This window comes from Macrotis lagotis, chromosome 3 (assembly GCF_037893015.1).
Source record: "Macrotis lagotis isolate mMagLag1 chromosome 3, bilby.v1.9.chrom.fasta, whole genome shotgun sequence".
Classification (NCBI taxonomy): domain Eukaryota; kingdom Metazoa; phylum Chordata; class Mammalia; order Peramelemorphia; family Peramelidae; genus Macrotis; species Macrotis lagotis.
In genome coordinates this window covers 201,935,256-201,955,632 of record NC_133660.1, presented here as the reverse complement: position 1 = coordinate 201,955,632, position 20,377 = coordinate 201,935,256, and the positions used below count along the sequence as shown (strand labels likewise).

The 20,377-nt window shown below is 33.8% G+C and overlaps 1 protein-coding gene across 1 annotated transcript; it reads right to left on the bottom strand.

Annotated features, from left to right (window-relative positions):
- Positions 1-3,378: 3,378 nt before the first annotated feature.
- LOC141516383 (large ribosomal subunit protein uL22-like) lies at positions 3,379-3,933 on the bottom strand. Its single transcript, XM_074227486.1, has one exon. The coding sequence runs from the start codon at positions 3,925-3,927 to the stop codon at positions 3,379-3,381; it is 549 nt and encodes a 182-aa protein (XP_074083587.1). The 5' UTR covers positions 3,928-3,933.
- Positions 3,934-20,377: the final 16,444 nt, after the last annotated feature.

The following is a 20,377-nucleotide window of genomic DNA, read 5'->3' as shown; positions in this document are numbered from 1 at the left end:
ACAAAATTTCAGCTATGCTATTTAAAATACTAAAAGATGATGCTATGTTCCACTCAACATACCAACAAATTTGTAAATATCAACAGTGACTACTGTATTGGAAAAGATCGTTTTGCATCCCAGTCCTCAAGGAGGATAAAAAATATTAAAATGACCAAACAGTTGCACTCATTTCATATGCAAAGGTTATGCTTATGATTTCTGTGAGCTGCACTTCAGCAATATATGAACCAAGAATTACCAGAGGTGCAAGTTGCTTTTTAAAGAGTCAGAGGAACTAGAGACCAAATTGCCATCATTTGCTGGGTTATAGAGAAAGCAGGGGAATTATAGGAAATGCTCCCCACAAAAACCAAAACCCCCAAACTACTTCTGCTTCATTGACTACATTGACATCTTTGACAGGGTGGATCACAACAAAATGTGACAAGTCCTCAAAGGGAGGTACCTCAATGGGAGTACCAAATCATCTTACTTATCTCCTGAAGAACCTGTATGCAAACAAAGAGGCAACAGTTAGAAATAAACATGGAACAATTGGTGCTCAAGAAGATTTTTCATAGTATTTTGGACATTAAAGAGATAAAATCAGTCAATACTTAAAAATTAATTCAAATTATCCTCTGGAAGGTCAAAACTGAAGGTAAAGTTTAAATAATTTGGGTCATAATGAAAAGATGGGACTAATTGGAAAAGGCTATGATGTTAGGAAAGACTGAAGGCAAAATGAAAAGGTAATGTAAGAAGACGAGATGAATATAGTGTCATGGAAACAATAAACTTGGATAGATTTTGGGAGACAGTACACTATGGTCCATTAGATCATGAAGAGTAAGCTATGATTGAACAATTGAACATCTACAAACGTGTGTTCTACATTATCCTTCTGCTTTATTTGCTTTGCATTATTTCATAAAGGTCTTTCATGATTTATTCATTGTCCTTGTCCTTTTTGACATTGATTGTGTTAAGAGTATTTCATTCCATTAATGAACCATAATTTAGTTAAATCCATCCACTATTTTTAGATATTTAAGTTATTTTCAGTTGCATATCATATTTCTATTTAAAAATTTTGTACAGTTAGCTTTTAAAATTTTTAACATTTTCTAAATATATTCTCAACAGTGAAATGATTGGGAATGATTATTTTTGTATTCTTTACTGGGTATTGCCAAATGATCCTATAGATCTGCAATTAGGAAGAGTCCAATGGAGGCAGATGGGATGTTCAGAAACAGAAAGGTAGAGGTTCAGGTTTTGCCTTTGATTATAGGAGATAGGAAAAGTCCATTTAATATTTATGTACTTAAAAACTATATATTGCAGAGAAGGGGATAGTTTGTATTAGTAGAGGGAGTTTCCTCATCTAGGAAGAGTGAAATGAGTATAACCACTGTATACAGTAATAACAATATTATTTTAAGAACATTGAGCAAAGAAGTTATTTTTACTATTACACATTCCCAAATTAACTACAAAGGACTTATGAAGGAAGATACTTTCTGCATCCAGATAAAGAACTGATAAATAGAAATATTTATAGAATAATTTTAATTTAGATAGAGACAGGCAGACAGACAGATAGATAGATGGACAGACAAACAGAGATGGTAGGGCAAGGGGATGGAAAGGGAGAAAAAGACAAAATAGGAATTTATATGATAATTTTGTACTCTATTTTAAAGGGTAGTAAGTTGTGCACAATAGATTTGCCATTTCATGTAGTCATCTTTTTATTATACTTTGTTAGAGAAATGCTTGTTTTATTCCATAAATTAAAAATAAATAAAGAAAAAATAGAGACCATGGTGAACCCTCTATGTGACTCTTACAGGGTAGGACAGTCAACAATATGTATTCTGCATATTGTAAGGAACTCCCAATTATTAAGTTTCTGAGATCAGATTTGAACCCAGGTACTCTTAATTCCAGGGCTGGTGCTTTATCCACTGCACCACCTAGCTGCCTCTAGGAGGTTATTTTATGTAAAAACTGGAAAGTTAGAAGCTGAAGCTTGTAAGAGGAAAAGGATCATATAGTTCTGAATGTGACCAGGAATATTCAGTAAAAAACAAAAGGGAAGAAGTTCAGAAAAATATTCATGAATTTGTGCATCTTTTTATTAATGCAGATATAAGAAATATTAATGATCTAGCTTACATTTATATAATGCTGTGGGGTAACAAAGCATTTCACATAAATTATCACAGCTGGTTCTCACAATAACCATTAGAAGTACAAATATAATTTCCTCGTTTTACAGATGAGGAAACTGATAGTCACAGAGGTTAAATTACTTCCCCAAGGTCACTTAGTTTGTTGCCAAATGTCTCAATAAAAGGAAACCCATTATCTCCCAGGGCAACTCAGTCTGTCTTTTCTTGTTAGGGTGTTTCTCAATTTGCTTCTTTGCAATTTTCATCAGTTGCTTCTTTCTGGTTTCTTAGATTAAGTAAGCTAGCTCTATTACTTGTTACATCCTATCATGAGCCCTCATTACTAACAACCTAAAATATTTGAATATCCTTTTACATAGATGTTAATAATTCTACATTCTATTTCTAATTTGTCCTTATAGCTGTTAGAGTAAGCTTTCTGATATGCATCTCCTCATATCACTTCTCAGAACCATTTACTATCTTCCTATTATCCTTTGAATAAAGTTTAAACTCCTCTCCTTAACAATCTAGCACACACTTTTCCTTCTTTTGGGACAACTGAAAAATACAGTGGATAGAGCATCAGGTCTAGAGAAAGGAAGACTCATCTTGAGTTCAAATCTGATCTTAGATACTTACCAACCCTGAGAACCCAGGCAAGTCACTTAACCCTGTTTTCCTCAGTTTCCTTATTTTTAAAATGAGATGGAGGAGAAAATGGTAAACTATCTTTGCCAAGAAATTCTTAAATGGATTCACTAAGAGACATACAACTGGAAAGTAAGAAGCCTTTTTAGCTTTATTTCATAATATTTTCCTTTGTGTGCTATATGATTTAAACAAACTGTACTTCTCTCTGTCCTCAAAACATCTCTCCTGCTTTTTGTCCTTAGTTCAAAGTGTTTTTTATATAAGAAATGTTTTCCCTTCCCCTCTTCATATGTTGATGAGTACCACATTTTAGGGGAGTAAATTGATAAGTTGGAGAGTATCCAGGGGAAGGTAAACAGAATGGTGAAGTCCCTGAGATCCTGCCAAATGAAAGCTAGCTGAAGGAATGGGGGATATTGAACCTGGAGTAAAGATAACTAAGGGGAGACTTAATAATTGTCTTTAAGTATCTGGAGGATTTTTTAATTTTTTTAATTTTTTATTTTTTTATGGTAACTAATTTTTCCATTTCACTTTTATTTGCACTCTAATGTCATATTTACTCTCATGCCATAAGCTTTTGTTTCTTCAGTTTCTTCTGGGATATCTTTTTCTTTTGAGCAACTTCTTCTTCTGGTTTAGGAACAATTTGTTCCTTTTCAGTAAGTATCATCTCAATATGGCAAGGAGAACTCATGTATGGGTTGATTCGGCCATGAGCCCTGTAAGTATGCCGTCTCATTTTGGGAGCCTTGTTAACCTGGATATGCTCAATGACAAGAGAATCCACATCCAAACCCTTTAATTCAGCGTTGCTCTCTGCATTTTTAAGCATATGCAGCAAGAACTCAGCACTCTTTTTTGGCCAACAACCCTGTGTCCAACCCCATTGCTTAGCCTGGGCACACCTGTCAACGTCACCATTATATCGATGGAATGGAGCACATTGTTTCTTCAATGTGACATCTTTCAAATACTTGGTAGCTTTTCGGATGTGCATGCCCTTGATGGCTTGAGCTGTTTCACGGGTGTTCTTGAAGTGGACCTGGAGATTTGAACCCCTTGACTTGCATGATTTTGTGGGGGTCTCTGGATCAAGAGAATACCTCACCATTTTAAATGATTACCTAGGACGGCTCAAGGGGATTTTTTATTTTTAAAAATTTTCATTGATATCTTGTTTTCATATGGTCAGCATCTAGCAAGCAATCTATTTCCCCACCCATTTTCTACCAGAGAGCTGTCTCTCACAATAAAGGATTTTTAAAAAGAGGGGAAGAAAAGACAGTTTAGCAAAACTAACACAACAGTACAGTGTGGCATCAAGGGTAACCTTTCACAGTCCTGACACCCCAATCCCATCACAGGCAAAAAGAGGGAGAATCAATGATCTGAGTCATATACCTGGGTAACTACCTTATTTCCAGTCCTTTGCTATCTCCAAGAAAGGCAACTGTAAATAATTTCATGTATTTGAGACTTTTAAAAAATTAACTTCTTTGTGACATCTTGACTATAAAATATTTCACTGGGTGTGTGAAGCTGGTTGGTGCTAAGTCTGAAGTCAAGATGATCCAAGTTCAAATCCATGCACAGATATCGACTACTAGCTTTGTGATTCTGGATAAGTAATTTAACCTTTCTGCCTGCCTCAGCTGCTTCAATTATAAAATGGAGATAATACCAACACCTCCCTCCCTTGGTTTTTGTACTTAGAATAGTTCTGGGAACATAGTAGGCAATTAAGAAATATTTGTTTTCTCCTGTTACCCCCATACTCCTATTTAAGTATAAACTCCTTGAAGGAACTGTAGTGTTATTTATATTTACAGACCCAGTAAGTCCTCAATGAATGGTTTTTCATTCATTCATTCATTCATCTACTCATTGGAATTTCTTGGCCAAAGGATGTGGACATTTTAGTGACTCTCTTGGGTTTATGCCAAATTGCTTTCCAGAATATTTGTACCAACACTGTTTGTAGAATTTTAGACAAAGAAAATGAGGCATTTTCCCAGATTACAAAGCAAGTTGGGAGTAATGCCAGGATTGGAATTCTCTATGCCTCTGCATGCCACTGGAGTTCTTTCTATTGCTTCCTTAAAGTTTGCAGACATATCCTCCTTAAGGTCATTTCTGAAGCTTCAAAAAAATGAAATAAAACAGAAAAACAAACTAAGGAACCCTCAAGCAGCATGTTGAAATCAGCAAAGACCAGTTGTGACACATTCTACTGACAACCTTTGGATTAATTTTCTGCTTCCTTAGGACCCTTAATTAAATTAACACAGGGTGTAGCAATCTTTGCCTACATGTTTTGTGTGCTAACAAACAGGCCACAGATTCCAGTGGCTGCAGTTGCAGGGCTGATATTTAGAGCCTGAATAAGCCAGAAGATGTCCAGAATGGGTCCCCATTGTGGTTTTGGACTGATTCATTTAGTAGTAAAACTAAGTGAGGATATCAGACAGATAATGTTTGGATTGGTGTTCTCAGTTAATTTTTATTCTTTCTCTGCTTTTCCCCCAACATGATGGGTTTTCCCCTCTGCAATGGATTAGGCTCATTGCTAATCAAATAGCTCCATCCCAAACTTGCTTTGTTCCTTTAGTTCTTGAATATAAAATTTATACCACTTTTCCTTTTAATTGATTTCTGATTGTTCTGTGTATCTATTTCTCTTTTCTAGTTTGGGGCTTGATCTTTTCTATCTTTTGAATTCTCAACATAGCATCTTATATGTATAGTGCTCTGTATAGAGTAGATACCAAATAAATACTAGTTAAAAAAAATAGCCCAACACTGAATAGAATTGTTGGTACTTTTTGCACTTACTAAGACTATAGATAAAATTCTTATAGAAAGGTATGCTCTTTAAAATACTTTATGAAAACAATATGCAATCATTGCTATGGTAACAGTCCATAGCATTGTGTTGGTTGATCCACAGAGATATGAAAGCATTGTCTTATATTGGACAAAAGCTATCAAAAATATATATAGATTTTTATGTAAAACATTTTTATACTAGACATTTTGTACAGGAAGCCTAGAATAAAGTAAAAAACAGAAAGTGAAAAATGACTTGCTTCAAAAGTCTATATTCTGTCAATATCTGTTCTTTGCCTAGAGGCAGACAGTATGTTTTATTGCTAGTTCTTTGGATCCTTATATTGAGGAGAATAGCTAAGTCATTCATGGTTTATCACTGAACAATATTGTGTCATATACAACATTTTCCTGTTTCTGTTTATTTCACTATGCATCAGTTTATGTAAGTCTTTCCAGGTTTTTCTGAAAATTTTCTGTCATTTATAATAGCATTATAACATCCCATTGCAATTATATACCACAGCTTATTTAGCAATTCCCTAATTAATGGGCTTTCCTTTGATTTATAATTTTTAGCTACCACAGAAAAAAGCTACTATAAATATTTTTATACAAATAACTCCTTTTGCCCTTTTAAAAATGCCTTTGGGATATAAACTCAGCAGTGGTATTGCTGGATCAAAAGGTGTGCACACTTTTATAGCACTTTGGGCATAATTCCAAATTGCTCTCTAGAAAGGTTGGATAAGTTCACAACTCCACCAACAGTGCATTTATATTCTAGTTTTCCCATATCCCCTCCCCACATCCAACATTTTCTTTTTTGTCAATTTAACCAGTCTGATAGGTGTGAAGTTATGCTCCAGAATTGTTTTAGTTTACATTTCTCTAATCAATAGTGATTTGGAACATTTTTTCATATAACTAAATAGTTTTGATTTCTTTGCCTATAAACTACCTGTCCATATTCTTTGACCATTTATCAACTGGGGAAATGACTTGTATTTTTATAATTTGACTCAGTTCTCTATATATTTTGAGAAATGAAACCTTTATCAGAGATAATTATTGCAAATATTTTGTTTAGGTTTTTGCAAGGCAAATGGGGTTAAGTGGTTTGCCCAAGGCCACGCAGCTAGGTAATTATTAAGTGTCTGAGACCAGATTTGAACCCAGGCACTCCTGACTCCAGGGCCGGTACTTTATTCACTGCACCACCTAGCCGCCCTTATTGCAAATATTTCCCCAATTTTCTGTTTTCCTTCTAATTTTGGTTGCATTGGTTTTATTTGTGTAAAATATTTTTTAATTTTATATAATCAAAACTATTTATTTTACATTTTATATTGTCTCTATATCTCCTTTAGTCCTAAATTCTTCCTATTAATCTGACAGATAAACTAATCCATGTTCTTTTAGTTTGTAAATAATGTAAATATTATTTATATTAAATAATGTTCACATGTTTTTTATCTTGCTATACAATATAAGATATTGGTCTTTACCTAGTTTCTGCCATATTGTTTTCTAGTTTTCCCAGCAGTTTTTGTCACATAATGAGTTTTTAATTCCAAAAGGTTGGATCTTTGAATTTATTATATACTAGATTACTGTGGTCATTTATTATGATGTAATTTATAGCTAATCTATTCCATCGATTCACCTCTCTGTTTCTTAGCCAGTCCAGATTGCTCTGGTAATTGCCACTTTATAATACCATTTGAGATTTGCTATGGCTAGACCACCTTGTTTTACATTTTTTCTATTGATTCTATTGATATCCTTGGATTTTTATTCTTCCAGATGAATTTTGCTATTTTTTTCTAGTTCTATTAAATGATTTGTTATAACTCAAATTGTATGGCATTAAAAATAGATTAATTTAGATAGAATTATCATTTTTTATTATATTGATCTGGTCTTCCCATGAGTAATTAATATTTTTCCAAGTTTTTAGATCTAGCTTTATTTGTGTGAAAATTGTTTTATAGTTTTGTTAATAAAGTTCCTCTGTTTTTGGCAGATGAACCCCTAAATATTTTATACTGTCTACAGTTATTTTAAATGAAATTTCTCTTTCTTTTGTAGCTGAACTTTGTTCATATTATATAGAAATGCTGATGATTTGTATTGATTTATTTTGTATCCTGCAATTTTACTAAAGTTGTGTATATAATTTCAAGTAGTTTCTAATTGATTCTCTAGGATTTTCTAAGTATAGCATCAAATCACCTGCAAAGAATGATAGCTTTATTTCCTCATTGCCTATTCTAATTCCTTTAACTTATTTTTCTTCTTTTATTGGTATAGCTAACTTTATAGTCCAATATTAAATAATAGAGGTGATAATGGGCATAATTACTTCACCCTTGTTTGTATTAAGAAGGCTTCTAGCTTATTCCCATTAAAGATAACATTTGCTGATGGTTTTTTTTATTGTTATTTTTCAGATTTTGCAAGGCAATGGGGTTAAGTGGCTTGCCCAAGGCCACACAGCTAGGTAATCATTAAATGTTTGAGGCTGAATTTGAACTCAGGTACTCCTGACTCCAGGGCTGGTGCTCTATCCACTGTGCCACCTAGCTGCCCCTTGCTGATGGTTTTAAATGAAAATTACTTATAATTTTCAGGTAAGCTCCATTTGTTCCTGTGTTCTCCCGTGTTTTTAATAGGCATGGTTGCTATATTTTGTCAAAAAGTTTTTTTTTCTGTATTTATTGAGACATTTATGATTTCTGTTGTTTTTTTATTGATACAGTAAATTATGCTAATGGTTTTCCTAATATTGAATGCACCCTGCATTCTTGGTATAAATTCCACCTGGTCATAGTGTATGATCCTGACATTCTTAAAACAGTAGATAGGTTGTTGAGAGATTATAAAATGATTTTCAATTGTCATCTTTAAGAATAGGACAGATGTATATGTCTATGGCTTAGGTTAGGTACAATCCTGCTTGGAATTAGGGGGTTGATAATATGTCTTATCCAGGTTCCCCTCAATGGTGTCATTTTATAATCCTACTTCTATAAATTGAGGGATAAAATTATCCCTCATCTTATGTTAATCCTTGCTAAATAAATATATCAAAACCAATAACTGATTCCAAAGTCAACTTGTCTGTTAAAGAGGACAACTATGACCTTTTAGAACTTTTCTGTGAGGGACCATCAGAGGCAGACTAGTAAAGAGGGAATAAAGCACAGTTTCAATCTAGTGCGGTAATTATTAGCTTCATAGAATTTAGAAGTGAAAAAAACCCTCAAAGATCATCTAGGTCAAACTATTTTTATTTTATAGATGAGATAATTGAAGATCAGAAAGGAGAAATGATTACCCATATCAGACAACTGGATTATAGCAAATCTATGAAGAGAATGGAGGTCTTTTTGCTCTATACCTAGCACTCTTCTCAAAATGCTCCTAAATCCTGGGACATTGAAACCTTTGATAAAGCAAAAGATAATTCAGAGTTCAGGAACTAGATTATATTAGAGGCAGTATGTTGCCAAATTTATCCGTTTAAATTTATTTAGGGCAATAATTGTGTAATTAAAAAAATCACCCTTTTTGCCCATCTCCACCCTTTCCCCAACCTTCCTCAATCTGCTCTCCTTGCGCAGAAAAGTAACTTAATAAATCTTGATTGAATTGATTAACTGAATTGTCTAAAGGATGGTGGAATAAGGACTCAAACTCATCTCTACTGAGACCAAGTTCAATGTACATTCCCTTACATCAGGGGTTCTTATCCTAGGATCCATGAATTTTCAAGGAGACTGAAGTTCAAGAACTGAATGGGAAAAATACATCTTTATTTTTCCTAATTTAAAACTGAAATTTAGAATTTCTTCAGTTATTTAAAAACATTATTCTGAGAAGAGATTCTCAGAAGGGTCTATTACACACCAAAAGATCAAGAACCCCTGACTTATGCCAAGGTTTCTCTCAATCCAATTCCCAAAACCTAAAGCTCTCTATAGATAATGGGGGGAATAAAGCCAAAATCATCTTTCCAATACAGCCTAAGAAAGCATCTTTGACACTGATGAAATTGTTAATGGTCTGCCTCATTGAAATGCCAGATATGCTACTTTGGGAAATGAGTCTTGTGTAAGCCTTGCACAAAGTAATCTCATACTAATGTACTGAATTGAAGCTTCACAATCAGTGTCTTTGACTAAAAATAACTTGATAGACATTATTCTGGTTAACAATCATGTTGAACTACTCAGGGTTACACATGGTGTTTCAAACAGAGAAGGAATATGTTTAGGGAGACTTTGTGAATTATGCATTCAAGAGAACACACTATTCTATAAAGAGCTGTGAGACTTTCTTTTTTATACTTGGAAAATACTGTATAAGAACCTTCATCCTACAGAATTATCCTATTCCTTTATATATCAGCCTTGTTTTTGGTGCAGTTGATAAACAGGATTAAATAATGGAAAGAGGACAGAACAGAAAGTCAGAAAATCTGAGTTGTAATCCTCAAAATGCCATGAATTAATTGTGTGATTTGGGATGAATTACTTAATATCACTGGTCCTTTGTTGATCTCTAAGGAACTTTAGAAGAGCTAACATTTTATGTCTCTGTGTGTTCCTAAAAGATTGTATGTGAATCAAGTCTTTGTAAAATGAAGTTACTTCTTCAGTGAGTTTTTGGAATTTACAGTTAAAAAATTCATGACAGTATAATTCCAAGAATCCCTTAGGATTGTGAGTATTTAACTTCTTTATTAGGTAAATTGATTAATATGTGTAATGGATCACTCACATACAAGTACTCGCCCTCATTCACATTCCTTCACTGGGTATGTTTGTGTTTTTCCTAGGGATCTTCTTTTATTTTTAGAGATTTGGGAATACTGAGACAAATGGTATGAGATGCTCAATCAGTAGTTTTTTTTAATCAATTTATATTGTTACACAGGATGTCACCAGAATCCAAAGTCCTCAAACTGGTCCTCTTCTTATAGACTTAGTGGAGGACAGGTGCCTACAAGTCTTATTATGCCCTTTCTTTTGAGTGATTTTTTTATTATGACATTAACCATCAACTTTGTTTCTAGGATTTTTTCCCCTATCATAGTAAGAACTGCCATGAATTTTCTTCATTTAAATGTACATATACACACATGCATATACACATGTGTATGTATATTTATGTGTATGTATATTTATATACCCCACATGTGCAGTGCATATACATATATTTTATGTATTAATATGTATGTTTATATAATTTTTGTTGTTACTTAGACTTCTCATCACTTCTTTGAGGTTTTTTTTTAGCAAAGTACTGGAGTGATTTGCCATTTCCTTCTCCAACTTATTTTAGAATAAGGAAAAACTGATTATATACCTAATAATAGGATTTCTAGCTCAAAAGGTATGAACAATTAAATGGTTTTTCTTCCAAAGTTTTAAATTGATAGGACCAATTCACTGCTCCACCAACAGTGGATTTAGGTACTTGTCTTCTCACATCAATGTCTTCAGCATTGACACTTGCTATTTTAAACTATTAATTAAAAAATTATTAAGTTGTGCAAGTTAAAATATTGTCAGTGACATGGTACAATATTTCATGTGGTCATTGATCATTTGTTTTTATTTTGAAAATGTTTTCTTCATATCCTTTGTCACCCATCAAGAAATAACTCTTTGCTTACAAATTTATATCAATTCCCTATACATTCTGCATATTAGATTTTTTATCAGAGATGTTTCATACAAATATATTTCCTATTAGTTTCTCTTGTTATACTTTTATTGATTTTATTTTTGTAATTTTAAAAATAATAAGATTTCATATTTTATGTCACATCAAGATTAATCAATTAAAAACATTTATTAAACAATTTTGCTTATGTTAGGCATTATATGAGAAGAGTCAAATAAAAAAGAATCATACCATTCCTACACTCAAGAGAGTTACATTCTGATAGCTAAGTATTAACTCCTTGCTTCAAATTTTTAAAAATAAATTACAAATTGGATATATTAATATGGATGATATCTAATTAAGGCAGAAAACAGTATCAGCATCATCTTCCTCAATTTACTATAGGTCTGTTAAAATTACATATTATCTATCACAATAGCACTTTTGTCATTTTGTAATTTTGATTGTCATTGAATTTGTAGATCATAAAAATCCTAAAGGCTTTCCTCATATGAAATGACTTTTACCTGTGTATCTCTTTTTTTCCCTCCTTTCTCCATCATGGACTTATGATTTTTTGAACCCAAGTGCAACATTTTACATTTATCCCTTACAAATCTTATTTGTTACCTCCTTATCTTCTCTTCCAGCTTGTCAAGCTCATTTTGGAGTCTGATTCTGATTCTATCACTCATTGGATTATTAATCATGCCTAACAAATGCAATGGCTTCTTTCACCTCAGTGAATACTTTTTTCTTATTTTTTTTTCTGATTTTAGTGGGAATGATGGAATTTTGAGGAACATTTCTGATTATACTGTCTAGGAGCTCTAATTGGAGATTTGCATTATAGTGTAGTCTACTAAGTGCTTTGGAGAGGTTAATTATAAGTCATGTTCCCATTATAATTAAGGACAATATTATTTTATAATTAATCTGTAATAATCATTTATCCATCTGACATTTCAATTCACACAATTGATATATGTAATTAGAGCTTCAGTAACTGGAGTAAAGCTTTCTCATTGAATGGGCCCCCCAAAAATACTTGTCAAACTGTAACTCATCGAGTATAAGATTAAGTGCCTGTAAATGTTACACCACACAGCCAATTTAATAGCCATTCTACGAGTGAGGATGGAAACCAATAAAGCCACACAATACATAATCTTTATAGAGCCATAAAAGAAGACATTTCCGAGATTGGGGGAAGAATGCTGGGGGGTTTTGAGGGCAACTTCCTGAGAGCATTTCTGTTTGTTCCATATATATATATATATATATGATGCTGCACATGAGCATGGGAGCACAATGGCAATGGTAGCTGGGTCTGAGCAGGTCTGAATGGAAAGCTAATCAACATTAAACAATATTTTAATGGATCCCTGACCTAATCTATGTGGATACTCTCTCCAGTGGTACAAATCACCACCTATTCACACCTCTTCATTCTTTTCTTTTTCTTCTCATAGACACTAAGCGAGCAATAATCAAATAATTCAAAAAATAAATGAAATTTTATTTACAAATTTAGTTTTAGAAGGGACCTGAGAGAGCATCAAGTTCAGTCCCTTCATTTTTTTTTTATGGATCAGGAAAACAAAGACCTAGTTAAGTGACTAATTCCTGGTCACGTAGCCAATTAGGCAGAATTTGATCCCAGGTCTTTTAGATTCTATGTTTAGCACTGTATTTATATCAATGAAGTGATTTGTACTACAGCACCCATATGTAAGTACTTCGGGGGGGGGGAAGCAGAGGATAAGTAATGAGTTATAGAAGATTTATGAGAGGAATTGTTACTTGAAGAAAAGTTAGGATTAGAAAAGGTGGCAAAGTGTGAGAAAGGCTTTCCAGGCATAGGAATACAACATAAGCATATGTGTGAAAGTAAGGACATGAGTTGAGTAGAAGATTTATAATGCTTAAGTATAAAACATATATTATTTTTTGGGGGGAGGATGCAGTTCTGTGATTTCAGAAGTGTAGGAGAATTCTCAGAGTGGAAATTACTTTTTTAGAAAGATTTAATTTATGTTGGGTTTTACAATTCTCCTCCCCCATCATTGCTTCCCTCCCCCCGACTCTGCACAGAAGGCAGTCTGTTAGTCTTTACATTGTTTCTAAGGTATACATTGATCTCATTTGAATGTGATGAGAGAGAAATCATGTCCTTAAGGAAGAAAAATAAAGTTTAAGAGATAGCAAAATTACATAATAAGATAACCATTTTTTCCTAAATCGAAGATAATATTTTTGGTCTTTGTTCAAACTCCACAATACTATCTCTGGATACAGGTTCTATTCTCCATTGCAGACAGCCTCAAATTGTCCCTGATTGTTGCACTGATGGAGTGACCAAGTCCATCAGCCCCATGTTGCTGTTAGGGTGTACAATGTTTTTCTGGTCTGCTCATCTCACTCAGCATCAGTTCATGCAAATCCCTCCAGGTTTCTTTGAATTCCCATCCCTCCTGGTTTCTAATATAACAATAGTGTTCCATGACATACATATACCACAGTTTGTTAAGCCATTCCTCAGTTGAAGGAAATTCACTTAATTTATAATTCTTTGCCACCACACACAAGGCTTCTATGAATATTTTTACTCCAGTGTTGTTTTTACCCTTTTTCATCATCTCTTCAGGGTATAGACCCAGTAGTGGTATTGCTGGATCAAAGGGTATGCATATTTTTGTTTCCCTTTGGGCATAATTCCAAGCTATTCTCCAGAAAGGTTGGATACGTTCACAGCTCCACTAACAATGTATTAGTATCCCAGTTTTCCCACATCCCTTCCAACATTGATCATTGTCCTTTCTGGTCATATTGGCCAGTCTGAGAGGTGTGAGATGGTATCTCAGAGATGCTTTAATTTGCATTTATCTAATAAGTAATGATTTAGAGCAATTTTTCATATGACTATGGATCACTTTGATTTCCTCAGCTGTAAATTGTCTTTGCATATCCTTTGACCACTTGCCAATTGGGGAATTGGATTGTTTTTTTGAAAATTTGACTCAGTTCTCTATATATTTTAGAAACGAGTCCTTTGTCAGAAAAAACTAGTTGTAAAAATTGTTTCCTAGTTTACTACATTTCTTTTGATCTTGGTTACAGTGATTTTGTCTGTGCAAAAGTCTTTTAAATTAATGAAATCAAAATTATCTAGTTTGTTTTTTTACTGATGTTCTCTATCTCTTCCTTGATCATAAACTGCTCCCCTTTCCACAGATCTGACAGGTAAACTACTCATTGATCTTCTGGTTTGCTTATGATGTTGATTTTTATGTCTAAATCCTGTATCCAATTGGATCTTATCTTGGTATAGGGTATGAGGTGTTGGTCTAATCTAAGGTTCTTCCATACCAACTTCCAATTTTCTCAATAGTTTTTATTGAAGAGAGAGGTTTTATCCCAATAGCTGGACTCTTTGGGTTTATCAAATAGCAGATTACTATTCTATTGCACCTAGTCTATTCCACTCATCCACTACTCTGTTTCTTAGCCAATACCAGACAGTTTTGATGACTGATGCTTTATAATATAATTTTAGATTTGGTAAGGCTAAGCCACCTTCTTTCGCATTTTTTCATTGAATCCCTGGAAATTCTTGACTTTTTATTTTTCCATATGAATTTACTTACATTTTTTTGTACCTCAAAGTAATTTTTTGGAATTTTGATTCATAGAGCACTAAACAGTAGTTTAGTTTTGGTAGAATTGTCATTTTTATTATATTAGCTCAGTTTTATCCATGAGCAGTTGATGTTTGCCCAGTTATTTAAATGTGATTTTATTTGTGTGAGAAGTGTTTTGTAATTGTTTTCAAAAAGTTGTTGAGTTTGCCTTGGTAGGTAGACTCCCAGGTATTTTATATCATCTGAGGTTACTTTGAATGGTAACTCTCTTTCTAGCTCTTTCTGCTGTATCTTGCTAGTTATATATAGAAATGTTGAGGATTTATGAGGGTTTATTTTATATCCTGATACTTTGCTAAAGTTACTAATTATTTCTAGTAGTTTTTTAGATGACTTTTTGGGATTCTCTAGGTATACCATCATGTCATCTGCAAAGAGTGAGAGTTTTATCTCTTCCTTCCCAATTCTAATTCCTTCAACTTCTTTTTCTTCTCTTATTGCTGAAGCTAACATTTCTTTTTTTAGGTTTTTTGCAAGGCAATGGGGTTAAATGGCTTGCTCAAGGCCCCACAGCTAGGTAATTATTAAGTGTCTGAGGCCAGATTTGAATTCAGGTACTACTGACTCCAGGGCTGGTGCTCTATCCACTGTGCCACCTAGCTGCCCCTGAAGCTAACGTTTCTAATACAATATTGAATAGTAATGGTGATAATGGGCACCCTTGTTTCACCCCTGATCTTACTGGGAATGCCTCTAGCCTATCCCCATTGAATATAATGCTTGTTGATGGTTTCAGATAGATGCTGCTTATTATTCTGAGGAACAAACCATTTATTCCTATAGTCTCTGGTGTTTTTAGTAGGAATGGGTGCTGTATTTTGTCAAAAACTTTTTCAGCATCTATTGATATGATCATATGATTTCTGATGGAATTGTTATTGATATAATTGATTATACTAACAGTTTTCCTAATATTGAACCAACCCTGCATTCCTGGGATAAATCCTACTTGATTGTAATGTATTATCCTAGTGATAACTTGTTGTAAACACTTTGCTAAGATTTTATTTATAATTTTTGCATCTAAATTCATCAGGGAGATAGGTCTATAATTTTCTTTCTCTGTTTTAACTCTTCCTGGTTTAGGTATCAGCACCATATTGGTGTCATAGCAGGAGTTAGGCAGAGTTCCATCTTCACTTATTTTTCCAAAGAGTTTATATAGAATTGGAACCAATGTTTTTCCTTAAATGTTTGGTAGAATTCACATGTGAATCCATCTGGCCCTGGAGAATTTTTCTTAGGGAGATCAATAATGTCTTGTTGAATTTCTTTTTTCTGAGATAAGGTTATTTAGATTTTTAATTTCCTCTTCATTTAATCTGGGCAATTTCTATTTTCAGAGTGGAAATTTCTTCCACAAATTCAAACTGACAACTCTTTTTCAATACATAGTGTTTATTTATAGAATTGTTTCAACTATATGAGCAGTCAAATCATTTGCCCAAGTTAAGACAGCTAGGATAGCATTTTATTTTTGTTTTTTTTTTCAAGGGTTTAAAAGTGACTTGCCCAAGGCCATACAGCTAGGTAATCATTAAGTGTCTGAGGTCAGATTTGAACTCGGGTCCACCTGACTCCAGGGCCAGTGTTCTATCCACTGCACCACCTAGTAGCCCCCGAGGATAGCATTTTCATATGAATCTTGGATCATACTGTATTGAATAGAATAGTTAAGTCTTTTACAGTTGAAAATCTTTACAATGTTCTTATTATGGTGTAAGATATTCTCCTGGTTTTTCTGAAACTCATTGAACGTTATTCTAAAGGCAGCAGAGAACAAATAATAAATTTTGAGTCAGGAAGTAATATTTGAGTTGTTTTCATCTGTATTATATCACCTTGCGAGACCATAAGCTTTAGGAGTCTAGGGACTATTTCTTAACTAAACATTTATTTTTTGCTTAGCAAACCCTAAACAGAATAAATACTTAATGCATCCTTATTGAACTGATGATATTTTAGGCAGATTAATTTGACAGAGGTGTGCAGGATAGTTGAAAGGAGAAACATGACAAGGAGGCCATTTATACTCTTTCTGCAATGTTATGGGTGTGTTACAAGAAGGTCCTGAGATTACTGTGGTATCAGTAGAAGTAGAAAGGAAGATATGAAATATCAATTAGAAATAATTAATCAGACTAATGTTGATTGACTGGAATTGAAGGATAGAAGAAAATGAGGAGCGAAAATGACTCTATGATTTTAAACCTAAGCAGTTAGAAGTTCCAAGGGAAATAGTACTCTTTTTCCTTCCGAAAATCAGTCTCTTGCTTTGGCTCTTGATCTCATTTCCTCTCATTTACATTAGGATCTTTCCTCTTCAATTAGCTTTTCTTTATTTCTGATCTTTATTGCCTCCATATCTGCTACCTGCTTCCCTATTGCTTACAAACATTTCCGGATCTTGCCCTTCTTGATGAAACCTTCACTTGACTTTACCATAACATCAATCATCCCATACTTTCTCCATTTCAAAGCAGCTTTCTAGAAAAAGCTGTCTATATTTGTTGCCTCCTCCCTTTTTTACTTCCACTAATTTCTCAATTTGGTTTTATCTCAACCTTTAACTAAAATTGCTATTTCTAACACTGATCTTGTTACCCTTGTTTGTGTCAATGAGCCTTTTTGATAAGTCTGGTGAGATCAAGGACCCTTCTCATAATATCTTTTTAAAGTATACAAAACAAAGTACATAAGATTGCAAAAGAAACCAGTTATATTGAAATGCTCTTATCAAAATATTTTTAGTATAAAGTTCATGTCAGTTTCAATATGAACTTTTTGCTTAATTTCTTTTAATTGTCATAGGTAATGGCATTTTCCTAGTCTTCATCAAACCTTCCTTCAAGGTTTGATATTGCTGCTTACCCTTTCCTTCCCCTGAATTCCCTCCCCTGACTCCAAACTGGGTTTTCTTTATACTAGTCTCTCCTAGCTGTCCTCCTATCCGGGTGACTATTGCTTCTTGGAGTATCATCCAGACTCTATCTTCCTCTTGTCCTTAAAGGCTGTCATTGTAGGACTCATAAGCAGTAAAACAATATTAAGTTCCTACTATATTCCAGAAACTGTGATAAGCACTGATGATACAAATGCAAATAGAAACAAAGACAGTCTTGGTCCTCAAAGAGCTTTCAATCTAAAGGGGGAAAAGACAACACACCAAAAGAAACCAAAAGAAGAAATAGGGACTTTAAGATTATGGGGAGAAAGTATGGAAAGTTCCACAGAAGTAGGAGAAAAACTGCCCAATCCCCTCTTTAAATAAAGATCCTCCAGCACATGGCTCTGCCCTCCAGTCAAAAAAATCCAACTAGAGGGGCAGAGGTTGCTAATGAAATTTGAATGCTAGGCAGATTTGACTTTACTCCCCATGATAAGTTTTCTGAAAAAGGAAGGTATGATGGAGAAATACAAAGAAGTTCAAAAGTAGGACCTGGGTTTCCATGTCTTTCATTAGATGGAAGCTGCCAAACTGCAACTCCCATCTGGCATTGGAAAGGGGTTTGTGGCAGGAAGAATCAAAATACTATCAAGACAGAGTTTTATTTTTCTGCTAATCCATGTGGTCTTTGTTCCTATCTGGTGTTAAGGGAAAGCCTGGCTTTGTCTAAAGTTGTGGGACTCTGGTTCCCTTTTCTGTCCCTAGTTGGAAGTTTCTGAAAAGTAGGGTCACTTTTTAACTAGATTTCTAATAACCACAACCTTTTTGATCATCGTTATTAAATCTAAAATCAGTGGGAAAAAGTGTCTAATCATTCAAATATACCTATTGTCCTAAAGGTCTCTCAGCATCCAAATACTCCTGATGCCCTCAAGTCCTACAATATTTCTTGGGAAGGTCCTGAGAAACTTATTGCCTTTTATTTTATAAATGATTTTCAACAGCTTTGGTTATCTGTTTTCCTGGCCAATGGTGCAGATTAGAAGCAGCTAACAAGAAGGAGATTGTATGTGAGGGGGTGGGTTTCTTAGAGACTGTAAGAGTATTAATAGGAAATGTGACAACTGACAGACTGATTTTCCAGGAAAAGAATCAAAAAATTAAAGAGCAAGCACAGGATTTTACTTTCTCAGAGAACAATAATGAATGGGTCAAAGAAAGAAAAACATATATTTTTTTAAGAGATCAAAGAAACATTTAAAATATGTCATAAAGACGTCTAACAAATAAGTTTTGGTTCTTGAAGTGAGTAACCACTTACCTAGACAAATCATTTTGTGTAACCTCATTCTTAGACAAATGAAAGATTAGAACAAATTGTAAATCACTTCACTTTGCTGTTTTTATTATTACCTCCTGTGGACCAGGATTTGCTTAAAATTAAGTTCAAAGAATTTAATAATCCTATTCTGAATGAATTTCTAGTGGAGAAAATAATATCTGTCTATCTCTCTATCTATCTACCTACATATTTCATATATATATATATATAGTGAATAAATCAAATGAGCACAAAATATTAACTTCAGGGAATTTTGAGAGGGAGGTTAATGCTTAGAAACTTAGAAGTATACACCCTAAAAAGAAAAAAAAAGTATTTAAAGTGATATTCAGTATTTAGGAGTGTGCATTCCTTTAAATGATTCTCCTGTGTTGTGGAGGATATCCTGCTTAGAGTACAAACAAGAGAAGAATTTCCTGTTTATGACATTTGCCAAGTGTGCATATTATTAGATTGCTTTTGTATTGGTCATACTGACTTCTGGAACACTATAGAGACCATTCATTGCAAGTCATAGTCATTCAAAAGAGGTCATTCAGATTCAATTATAAATCCAAGGTAATTTTGAAGGAAAGACAAATTTGAAATTAAAGTAGAAGAATTTGAGCTGCTGATAGGACATGAAGACGTCCAGCAGGCAGTTGGTTATTCGGGAATCGAGTTCTTGACAGATGACGGCTATAAATATGTAATCATTGGCATAAAGATGATAATTTAAGCAATAAGTAGGAAAGGGCTCACCAAAAAATAGACTTTATTGAGAGAAGAGGGTTTAAAATAGAATCTTGGTGAACGCAAGTACTCACATATCAGGAAATGGATGGCAAATCAGCAAAGGAAGACTGAGATTAAGTGAGATAGCAGGAAAGCAATGAGAGAATACTAACGAAGAAGTGAATGGAAGAGAGTGTTTCTATTAGAAGGCTATAGTTACTAGAGTCAAAAATTTCAGAGAAGTAAATTAAAGAAGTCAGTGACAGAGAAGAATATATTGGATTTATTAGCAGCCTTGAGAGAACAATTTTAATTTAGTGGTGGAATTGGAAGCTAGATTTTGAAGGGGATAAGGGGAAAATGAATGGGTGATAAAAAGTTGAGGTAGACAGTATGCATTTTTTCCTAGGAATTT